General features: G+C 37.6%; 1 protein-coding gene across 1 annotated transcript; it reads left to right on the top strand.

Moving 5' to 3' along the window:
• Nucleotides 1-5,350: 5,350 nt before the first annotated feature.
• Nucleotides 5,351-10,097, top strand: LOC124885819. Its single transcript, XM_047394060.1, has 3 exons — nucleotides 5,351-5,684; nucleotides 6,237-6,372; nucleotides 9,869-10,097. Exons 1-3 carry the CDS (start codon nucleotides 5,351-5,353, stop codon nucleotides 10,095-10,097), a joined length of 699 nt encoding a protein of 232 aa, XP_047250016.1.
• The last annotated feature ends 2,244 nt before the right edge of the window (nucleotides 10,098-12,341 follow it).

Genomic DNA, 12,341 nt, shown 5'->3' with positions numbered 1-12,341 from the left:
AAACCACATCTAGTAGAGTCTTGTACATGGATGTGTTGCGCAACACATTTATGTATAGGAGGCTATAAGATGTTTTAGGAATAGTTTCCCTTCTTTCAGTATTCATGTCATGCTAGTGAGCATAATCTCCAGTTAATCTCTCAGTCTAGTCTAATCCATTTTTCCCTTTCTTCTACAAAACATGCCTCCTAAAAGAAGAAACAGGAATCAGTCAGCCCCTCAGCCCGAAGAATCTTTGGGTGAACATGTTTCTCATATCGAGTTCAGAGCTGCATTCACTACTCTTGCTCAGTCAGTCGTTGATCAAAATGAACGACCGACTATCATTTTGGCCAACCCAGCGGCCAATTCAGATGCAGCCAGGATTCGGGACTTCACCCGAATAAATAATCCATCCTTTCTCGGGTCTAAGCCAGATGAGGACCCTAAGGAATTCATCAACCAGGTTCAGAAGGTTACAGACATTATGGGGGTTACTCCTAGTGATAGTGCTGAGCTAGCTGCATATCAGTAACAGGATATTTCTCACAGTTAGTTCAAACAGTGGAAGTCAGAAATGCCATTTGATGCAAGGCCTATTGAGTGGGAGGAGTTTGTCACTGTATTCTTAGATAGATTCTTTCCCCAAGAGTTGAGAGAGGCTTGATACACCAAAATTACACCTCTCTTACAGAGAGTAAGAAGTCATTGTCAAATATATAACCCAACTAGGTTGGGGTCGAATCCCACAGGGAATAAGGTGTCAATCAAGTCTATTTATGATTAAAATGACTGATAGATGATGGTTTTCTTTAATTGGGGGTTTTATCAATCAAATAATGATTAAAGTTTCTACTTGCTTCAGAACTCAAAGCTAAAATTTCATTGGTTCAAATCAATGATAGAGAGAAACTAGGGTTGTGATCACTATGATTATTAACCCTTCATTGAATAATAGTTGTAGTACTAGATTCTCGTGACTTGTAAGAAACACCAAATTGTCAGTACTGAAAGTCCATCCAAGTGTTTCTCTACCTACCTAGATGTTGTGCTCCCTAATTCTCTCAAACTTAGGAAAACCTTCTAGTCACACTGATTTTATCTCGAGTTGATTAATCTTGTTACAACATTAATCATTAGATGGAAAATTAACCTTCCCAAATCCTCTTTGATAATTCACTACCTTTAGTTTATTTCTCAGTTCGAGCAAGAAAACATAAGGCTAGATCTATTGTTTGCCACCAATAGAAAACAATCTTTATAAAAGAATTATCAAGATGTCCCCACAATCACTCAAACCCTAACCAAGTATTAAATCCATGAAGGAATAATCATAGATCCCACAACCCCAGTTGTGGGTTTTTGTTCCATATGATATAGAAAGAGATAGAAAAAATTGTATTCATCATTTAGAGAAATTAAACTTACAAAAGATGAAGTCTGAAGTTGATTCTCTTCCAAATTCAAGAAGAATATCCCGCAACTCAATCAAAGAATTGAAAATTGGATTCTAAGTTAAGAGGCTCAAAAAGAGGTGACTTCTCCTTTGGAATAAGTTCCAGCTCCTGAATGAAATCCTACAAGCTGCTATTTATATCTGTAACTTAAAGGAAATTCGAAACTAAAAATTTAGATTTTTGCTCATTTAGCTGACGACATTTGTGATGACTTATCACAACTCTGACGACATATGTGATGACTTATCAGGAGTCTGACGACTTATCAGAAAATATCATCGACTCCTCTTCCTATTTTATGTTTGCTGCCTTCAGCTGACAACAAGTCTTGATAGCTTATCAAGAAGTTGACGACTTTTTATAAAATGTCGTCATAAATGCTTTACCTTTCTTGTTCTCTGCCTATGTGTGATGATATATTCTGATAGCTTATCACAGATCTGATAGCTTATCAGAACAAGTCGTTGGATGAAATCTTTAGAACTTAATTTCTTGCATTTTTCACCAAAAATCATCCTTCTCAACATAGCTTTCCTACATGTTCATGCATCTTGACTTTCCTACAAAATCATATGAAATACCATAAAAAACAATGATAGTTACCTAAAAACTTACAATTATTCCAAGTTAAAAGACTTAAATGTGTTAACAGAAGGCCAGAACATCAACACCCTCAACTTAAAATAATTGCTTGTCCTCATGCAACTAGATAACACAATACTATGATGCTTAACTAAGAGAAACATAAGATATCTATGACATTTGATTATCCCACTACAAGAATCTTAAATTTTTGTGGTGACTAATGTCGCTTCTAAAGTCTAGAAAATCGCCACTAATTATTTTAGTGGCGACATAAGGGCCGTATCAATTACTTTCATAACTAAAAGTTTTTTGTGACGACATATGTAAGTCGCCACAAAACATACATTCTTTGGTGACAAAACTTGCCACAAAAAACAAGCAAATACGCCATAAAACAAAGTTCAAAAAATCAATGTTGGGATAGTCGCCACTAGAGATGAATCTTTACCCGCGACCATTGTCGTCATAAATGCTTTAGTGGCAATCTTTTGTCACCACAGAAGGTTGAATTTTTTTTATTTTTTTTTAAAAATGACTTTGTGTGGCGACTATGGGTCGCCACTAAGGCTCACTTTTTCCCCCCCAAAAAAGATATAAATTATATATTATCTGCTTCATTGCCAATAATCCAACTATAGTACTTAAAGGTACAAAGACGATATTAAAATATATTTCTCCACAAGAGAATTATATAGTTTTTAATGGGTAACAAATCAGTGTGATATACATATGAAAAAAAATCACAAAATATCTTCAAACTTCTCATGGCTAACAATTCCTATCATGAAATTACCTATCCCTGGAATAAAAAATAAAGCGAAGTTTCAATTCTAACTTGTTAAAATGCAAGAAATGATTTGAGAAATCTTAATGTTGTTTTGTAAAGGAGATGACAATAATATATTTGAATTAAAATATTACATAATACATTAAATATTCTAGAATGCACCAACTAGTTTGCCCCCTGTGGTAATCTCCCTCAATACTCATCTAACAAATGGGGATAAAAACATACTTATCAGACTGGCTCATCCAAAATGATAGACTTTTAATTCCTCAAATGATGAATTAGATTAAGAAAGCTTAGGAACTTTGACTCAATAAAAATTCTGCCCTTTTCTGATTTCCAGGAAATAAACTTCCTTTTTAACTACTCTTAGTTAAACCAAAATAGACTAAAAGGACAATGAAACTAACAGAAAGCTCAACAAATGACATACAACAAGGGTAAGAATAAACAGGTTGATTGTTAACTTGTCACGGGGAGTAGAGTTTAACTCGTATGTTAATAATAGTCACCTAGCTATTTTACCCAAATAATAGTGACCTAACTGTGTCTCTCTGGCCAGTAAAAAAGAAAGATCTCAATTCAGCTAACACCACCAAACTTATTCATGCTAAGCATATCAATTCCTAACATATTTTTCTTAAGTATTTACTTAATAATTATCTAAGACACTTATGAGATCATTTACTTAACTTCCACTTCATTTTATCCATTATGTGGTCCTAAAATTCTGTTGACTCTCAAAATTTTCAAATTTTTTTGCCAAAGTTTCGTTTGTAAATAGGCCTATCGACAACCTGTCAGCTAACTAGAATATATATAAATACGCTTCATATAGCGTTACAACAAATAGGTTACTCAAATGATAATACACGAGGCTCCACTTGGCCTTATAGTCAAATATTAGGTACAATCAACACAAAATGGATCCATAGAGAACTTTAAACTATTGGAATCAATTTTTTTTAGTGGAAATAAAATGATAAAAAATCCTTTTAGTGGAATTACTTTTGTTCAATTTTTAATGATTATCACAAAAAATAAAGAAGCAAAAAAAAAAATATTTCAACGCAATTTGATTTGATTTGATTCATAGGTGTGAGTATATTTTATTTCTCTTTCCCTCACACTGCCTTCTCTCTCAACAATCTCTCTCTCCCTCACACTGCACTCTCCGATCGCCGACAGACGGAGCCACCAGCCCACTCCTCTCTCGAAACCCTCTCACCTTCGGAACCAACCGTCAACTTTTACCAACCACCATTGCAAAACCAGCCACCACCAAGCTGCCACCGCCGTTAAAAGTAGCAAACCAACCCAGCGTCGCCGCTGGATCTCTCCTCCTCATCACTCTCCGGTGAACAACCAGTCCCCATCCTCGAATCAGCCAAAGTCGCCGCCACCCTCCCCATCTCCAGTGCCTTCAACAATGGTAACAGCAACTCCAACCATCACTAAAACACCCAATGCCACCGTTCTCTCTCCCCAGACCGACACACAATAATTTTTGCCGCTCCACCAGTAAAATCCATTGAAACAGCCACCCACTACTTCTTCTCCTCCTCATCGCTTCGTCTAGTTGACATCAAAGAGGAATAGAATTCGTGATGGATTCTTGAAATCCATCTCAAGTACCACAAGTGTAGAATCCGAGGATGAAAAACACTATTCCAGCGACATCAATACTATTTTAGCGATAGCAACACTATTTCAGTGATCAATTTCGATCGTAGATTGCCAAAATCTAGCAACTCTATCAAGTAAATGGACTCAATCAATCAGGTGCACTCGCTCCATATTTTATAGTTAGGTATAATATTTCTATCTTGATTCCTTTTTCTGAGTGTCTTGGCTGCCTATCTGGATTGGGGGTGATGACTTGGTGATTTTGGTAATTCTTAATAGTGTTTTACCTGTTAATACTATTTGCATTTTTTCGCTTCTAGTTGTTTTAGTAGTATTGATTACTGTTACCTGAGGAACTAGCATATATATTTAGTTTGGTAGTATATATTGGTTGTTGTCGGTGTTGGGCAATAGATTCTAACTCTTTGACTGATTCCATTATAACCAGTTTGTCCTTTTAGCCTTATCTTTATCCACCTCTGTTATCTGTCTTTTTTTCTTTCCATTTTTTCTCCTATTTGTGTAATGGATGGAATTGGAAATGGTAGACTAGGGTCATATCATATGTCGGGATCGGAGTTGGGAGGTGGGAGGTTGGGTTGGGAATGAGTTTGGGGTTAGGGGCAAGGGGTAGTAAGGTTACGTGGGATAAGGGAGCTTATAAGTTGCGAGTTGGATCTTGGAACATAGGAATTTTGCAGGGTAAGTCTATAGAGCTAGTGAAGATTCTTCGAAAGAGGAGGGTTAGTATAGTATGTGTCCAGGATACTAAATAGGTAAGCACTAAGGCAAAGATGTGGATGGTTATAAGTTATGGTACTCGGGTAACGTGAGACATAGAAATGGGGTAGGTATCTTAGTAGATAAATAACTTAGGGAGTAGGTGGTTAAGGTAAAGAGAGTTAGTAATAGGTTGATGTCTATTAATTTGGTCATTGGAAGGGCTACGGTGAACATTATTAGTGCCTATGCCCCGCAAGTAGGTTTGGACAAGAAGGAGAAGAAGGAGTTTTGGGAGGTTTTAGATGAGGTAGTGAGGAGCATCCCGAGCACTGAGAAACTTCTCGTGGGAGAGGATTTCAATAGGCATATTGGGTCTTTTCCAAGAGGTTTTGAGGATGTGCATGGCGGTTTTGGTTTTGGGGAGCAGAATGACGGAGGAGCTGCTCTTTTGGATTTTTCTAGGGCTTTTGGGTTATGGATAGCGAATTCATGCTTTCTAAAGAAGGAGGAACACCTTATTATTTTTTGTAGTTTAGTGGCCAAGACTCGGATAGACTTTTTGCTTCTTAGGAAAGGGGATAGAGAGCTTTGTAAAGACTGTAAAGTCATACCTAGCGAGAATCTTTCAACTTAACATAGGTTGTTAGTGATGGATTTGGTTATTAATAAGGGAAAAAAAAGAAGCGTGGAGGCTCGACCCAGGATTAAGTGGGGTATCTTGACTTTGTCGAGTGCTTTGGAAATAAAGGAGAAGTTGAAGAGTAGGGGGGCTTGGGAGAGTAGAGGAGGTGCGGATAGTATGTGGGAGATGACTGCTAGTTGTATTAGGGAGACCGCTATAGAGGTGTTGGGTGTCTCGAGAGGTCAATCTGGCAAACATCGGGGAGACTAGTAGTGGAATAAAGAGGTTAAACGAAAGGTGGAATATAATAAGGTGGCTTATACTAAGTTGGTTGTGAGCAAGAATGAGGAGAAAAGACGGATGAATAAGAAGGATTATAAGGTAGCTAAGAGAGAGGCTAAGTTAGTGGTTATAGCGGCTAAAACTGCTACTTTTGAGCTTCTGTATGCGGCTTTAGGGGAGAAACACGGAGATAAGAAGTTGTATTGGCTGGATAAGGCCAGGGAGCGGAGGGATCGTGACCTTGACCAGGTAAAGTGCATCAAAGGAGAGTATGGTACAGTGTTGGTGAAAGATGCTCTCATTAGGGAGAGGTGGTAGTCCTACTTCCATAAAATTTTGAACGATAAGGGGGACAAAGGTTTTATGTTGGGAGACTTAGAGAATTTTGAGGAGTCTCAAGATTATGGGTATTATAGGCGTATCAAGGTTGAAGAGGTCAAGGGAGCTATTCGCAGGATGAGGCAGGGTAGGGCGATGGGGCCAAACGAGATTCCAATGGATTTTTGGAAGAGCACTAGCGAGGCAGGTTTGGAGTGGTTGACAAGGTTGTTTAACAGTATTTTTAGGACAGCAAAGATACCTGAAGCATGGAGATGGAGTATGATGATTCAAATGTATAAGAACAAGGGAGACATCCAGAGTTGCAATAACTATAGAGGTATTAAGTTGTTTAGTCATACTATGAAGGTTTGGGAAAGGGTGGTAGAGGTTTAGATGAGAAGGATCGTGATGATTTCTGAGAATCAGTTTGGTTTCATGCCAGGTCGCTCGACCACTGAGGCCATTCACCTTATAAGGAGATTAGTGGAGCAGTTTTGAGAGAGGAAGAAGGACTTGCACATGGTGTTTATTGATCTTGAAAAGGCATATGATAGAGTTCCCAAGGAGATTCTATGGAGGTGCTTGGAGGCTAGAGGGGTGCCCGTGGCATACACTAGGGTGACCAATATATGTATGATGGGGCAAAAACTCGGGTGAGAATAGTAGGTGAAGATTCAGAGCACTTTTTAGTCGTGATAGAGTTGCATTAGGGATCGACTCTTAGCCCATTTTTATTTGCCTTGGTGATGGATATTTTGACATGGCATATTCAAGGGGAGGTGCCTTGGTCTATGTTATTCGCAGATGATGTGGTTTTGATTGACGAGACTTTGGGTGGAGTTAATGATAAGTTGGAAATATAGAGGCAGACACTTAAGTCTAAAAGATTTTGGTTAAGTAGAACCAAGATGAAGTACTTGGAGTGTAAGTTTAGTGATGTGTCACAGGAGGCTAGAGTGGTTGTGAAGCTGGATTCTCAGTCCATTCAGAAGAGGGAGAGTTTTAAGTATCCGGGGTCTATGATTTAAGGCAATGGTGAGATTGACGAAGATGTCACATATTTTATAGGGCAGGATGGTTAAAATAGAGGCTCTCTTTGGGAGTTTTATGTGATAAGAAGGTACCTCCGAAGATTAAAGGTAAGTTATATAGATTGGTAGTCAGGCCGGCTATGGTGTATGGAGCAGAGTGTTTGCCAGTTAAGAATTCCTACATTCAAAAGTTGAAGGTGACAGAGATGAGAATATTGTGATGGATATGTGGGCATACCAAGAAAGATAGGGTAAGGAATGAGATTATTCAAGAGAAGGTAGGAGTTGCCTCGATGGAGGATAAAATCCAAGAAGTAAGGTTACATTGGTTCGGTTATGTGATGAGGAGGGGCTTAGATGCTCCTGTGCGGAGGTTTGAGACATTGGCTATGGATAGCTTTAGGCGGGGTAGAGATAGACCAAAGAAATATTGGAAGGAGGTGATTAGGAATGATATAGAGCAGTTACAGCTAACGAAGGACATGATCCTTGATAGAAAAGTGTAGAGGAAGCATATTAGGGTAGAGGGTTAGGGGTGGGAGGGCTTCGGTAATAGTAAGGGTGCGCTCCTCGGGGGCTGGAGTTTTTTGTTCGTAGCCAGCGGTGTTAGTTTATTTTGCTTACTGTACTAGTTTATATATGTACTTATCGTTTGTGTTTGGTATTCTGTTAGTTTGTCTTGTGTACCATACTAGTTATATACACTTATATTTGGGTTGGTATATGGGTATCGGTCCTAAGTCGAGGGTCTATCGAAAACAGCCTCTCTACTTCTCCTGAGGTAGTGGTATGGTCTGTGTACACTCTACCCTCCCCAGACCCTACTAGGTGGGAATACACTGGGTATGTTGTTGTTGTTGTATCTTAGAAAATTAGCAAAGGAAAATCTTTCCACGTAACTACTATTGCGTACTTAATAAAAAGACTAGCTAAGAGATTGATGTAACTTGAGATTAAAGACAAATAATTGTCAGTTATTTCAATTAATTATTAATTAAGTCAATAAGACCCTTAGAGATATTGTCTTTCGGCAAATAAATCATTTTAATATACTGCTCGTGGTAATTTTTATGGTTTACATAATATAATTATCGATTTCAAGAATTTTAGTTGTATTGGCTCATTATGCACTATTTTTTTTCTTTTCTTTTCTAGTAGAATTATATAGAAGATCATAACATAAAAGAGGTCATTTGATAGAGTGTATAAGCATATTACTGAAGGTATATTAATAATGTTTAGATTAGTAATGATAAGATTAGTTGTGCTGACAGTTGTATAGGGTGTTTAGTATCATGCATTGTTAACGTTATGATTTACTAATCGAGTAGAATGTATAACTAATACATGTTAAAATACTATCAAACGCGAAATTATATTAAATAATACCAATAATTCCTACCAAACTATCCAAAGAATATGAGTGATATTGTTATGAACCAATTGTCCCACACTGGAAAAATAGAGAAATGCTAAGGGGATTATAAGCCAAATGAGTTCTCCTACCTATTAGGCTAGTCTTTTGAGTTGGTCTCTCCCATTTGATTTATAACATTGGTTCTTTCATTGAGAGTCCCACGCGTTGGGCCGTGACTCAGAGTGGTGGCCCGTGCGCTAAGAGTGGTGGCTTGGACCCAAGAGGGGTGCCAGCTGAGATCAACTAGGCGTAGCCGTGGCCAACGAGGATCGATCCACATGTGGGGAGCCTCGCGTTGGGCCGTGACTCGTAGTGGTGGACTGTGTGCCAGTAGTGCTGGCCTGGACCCAAGAGAGGTACCAGCCGTGACCAACTAAGTATAACCGTGACCAACGAGGATCGATCCACGCGTGGAGCCACGACTTGGAGTGGTGGCCTGTGCACCAGGAGTGGTGGCCTGGACCTAAGAGGGGTGCCAGCCATGACCAACTGGGCTCAACCGTGACCAACGAGGTCGTTGGTTCTCAAACGGAGGCGATTGTTATGAACCAATTGTCCCACATTAGAAAAATAGAGAAATGCTAAGGGGATTATAAGCCAAATGAGTTCTTCCACCTATTAGGATAGTCTTTTGGGTCTCTCCCATTTGGTTTATAAACGATATGAGGTCAATAACAAAGAACCACAAATTTCCACTCTAAAAGTAATTGGAAATGGGAAATATTAGTAGCAAAAATGTCTACAAATATTCTTTATTGTTTATTCTATTGCCTAATAAGGAATTTCTTTATCCTTATGCTTTTTGTATAATCAAGTTATATGCTTTTTTTTTTATTCTAATTGAAATAATCAATCTAGAAGATTGACATAACAACATTCATGTTCTATTTATTCAATTTTTCTCATAAAGATACTAATTAACTCTACCATATTTGATAGGTCGGATTATGAAACTTCACCAATTATATTTTTTTCAAGAAATTCACATTCATGTTGAGAGAAAAATAAAAAGATACCTACTTTGATAGGCCATTGAAGGAGGAGACGGGCCATTGAAGGCGGCGGCGATGATTTGGTTGCTAGAGCAACGACGGCTAGGGTGGTTACTACTCGAAGAAGGAAAACAGAGAGGGCAGTGTTTCTGGATCATGAGGGAGGCGGTGCTATGAAGGTTTGGGCTGTTGCACAACAGCGACGAGCTAGCTTCTTTGCTGGTCGAAGAACGGGGCCGTTGAGAGAAGGAGAGAGAAGAAGGATATGCGGCTAATTTCTTGAGTGAATGAGGATTAGGGTTTCTTTTGAATTTTAATAAAGAAGGGGGATTGAAATGATCTCAGCTGTTGGATTAGTTTTGATCAACGACTAAGATCAAAATTATTTAAAAGAGGGTCAACAATTGAATTTGAATTTGAGAGTTTAAATAGTAATAAAAATTATGTAAAATGTTGAATTTGAATTAATAAATTGTGAAAACTGATAATTTAATAAATGTGGAAATGACGAGAAAAATAGTAAGACATCGATATTAAAATAAACTAAGCATGTAAGAATTAATGTTACATAAAATTACTATATAAAATAGCAGCTTGAGAGGGCAACACAATTAATATTTTAAAAATAAAAATTATAGAGACGTTGTTCGTCACTTTTAATAAAAATAAAAATTAAATTTAAAAATCGACGGACTACGTTACTTTTCAATAACTAATTATTATTATTTGTAAATAAATTATGACGCTATCCGTCGCATTTATTAAAAAATTATAAATCTTTTTTTAATTAGTTGGCACAATAATCCATGAAAAATGACGGATATTAATACATTGGCCATCGATTTTAATAAAAAATAAAAAAAATTAAAATAAAAAAGCGACGAACAATGTCGCTTTTCTCATCGCTTTTTGAAGCGACATAGTTCGTCGCTTTTTTTTGCGTCGCTTTTTGGCCTCTTTTTACTAGTGTTACCGATATAAGTGGAACGAATAACAAAATAGAAGTATTAGTGGCGACAAAAAAATGGCCACAGTAGATCTCCCTTTAGCAACAATTAAATCGCCACAAAAGACTTTTAGTAGCGACAACTCGTACGTCGCCACTAACCCAAATTTTGTTGGAAAATTACTACATATTTGTGGCGACCTATGCATAGTTGCCACTAAATATGTCCCTATTAGTGGCGACTTTAAAATAAGCCCCAAAATCTTATACCTTTTGTGGCAACCTTTATATGTCGCCACAGAAATCCTAACTTTTGTGGCAACTGTTTGTGTCGCCACTGAAAGTCATCACAAAAAATTATATTTCTTGTAGTGTCAATTTTAGCTTAACACACATTGCCCTCTCCATGTTCAACCACTCTAAACCCAATTGTGCATATCAATGAAGATCAACAATGTGACAGATAGGAATCGAGATATGACATCAAATTAGCAACAACAACCATGCATATGTACAAGTTGTACTATCCAAACAAGTAAGCAGCTAGCAATGCAACCGATGTGCCCTTACAACAAAGAAATCCCTCTTACTCATATATGAAATCAAGCACGTAAATGCAGGGACGGTCAAGAGACACTCACTCTCAGAAAGAAGTTCCAGTCAATGTATGCTAAATACCATAAGCTTGCCCTTATTTACATCACCGAGGCTTTTAGACAGTTAAGCTAGGATTACTATAGGACTTTCTTCAGCTTGTAATATAGGCTTGGGGATGGTATGATACGCAAGGATATTTAAAGTGACTAACCCTCCTTGGCACTATACTATTTTTGGGGTCTCACTTATCAACCATCAACTTATTTCTCCTTTTCTTTATTAAAGAAAATTCAGACTGGATGCGGTCCTTTAGTCTTTCATTTTATCTTTTTCACAATTTTTCTTTTCTTATTCTTTTTCTACCACACCCAGTCTTGCATTTTTTTCACCCTTCTTCATACTCACTTTACATCATGAACCCCTATGATAGCCACCCTCAACTTAGGTGATTTGCCTAAGTCAAAGTGCACAATGCCCAAGGAGGCCTAGGACCAAAACAGGTTCATTGTGATACAAGTGGGAAGGTGATAGGTATAACAAAAAAATATATAGGCATTTAGGATCAAAATCAGGATCAAGAGATATTATTCAAACATGGAAGGTCATTTAGGTTAAAAGTAAACTAATATAAAAAATGGCCCATGATCCTTTCCTAACCACTCTCCTACAACCAAAGCAAGACCAACCAGGAAAGTTCTGTATTTAACACACAACAGGAAATAGGTAGTATCTCACAAACTCATGGCACAAAGGTACATCACAAGTTACTACCTATCCAGTTCATGCAATTGTTAGCAATGATTATCATATCCCTATTACCAATGCCATAAAAGGATTCACAGTAATTGCATATAGATGCATATCATACAGTTACAAAATAGACAATTGGATAGGTATTTATTATTCCCTAAAATCAACAAAAAAAATATGTTGACTGCCCCAGATACTTAATTCTCTCCCAATTAACCACAACACA

Source organism: Capsicum annuum, chromosome 7 (genome assembly GCF_002878395.1).
Source record: "Capsicum annuum cultivar UCD-10X-F1 chromosome 7, UCD10Xv1.1, whole genome shotgun sequence".
Taxonomy (NCBI): domain Eukaryota; kingdom Viridiplantae; phylum Streptophyta; class Magnoliopsida; order Solanales; family Solanaceae; genus Capsicum; species Capsicum annuum.
Note: the sequence above shows the minus strand (reverse complement) of the source record. Positions and strands in the feature narration are given on the sequence as shown.

Coding starts and splice junctions, on each gene's coding strand:
- LOC124885819 (XM_047394060.1), top strand. CDS start 5,351: ATGTCTATTAATTTGGTCATTGGAAGGGCTACGGTGAACATTATTAGT. Junction 5,685..6,236: donor GGAACACCTTATTATTTTTT/GTAGTTTAGTGG, acceptor ATGCGGCTTTAG/GGGAGAAACACGGAGATAAG. Junction 6,373..9,868: donor GATGCTCTCATTAGGGAGAG/GTGGTAGTCCTA, acceptor AGGCCATTGAAG/GAGGAGACGGGCCATTGAAG.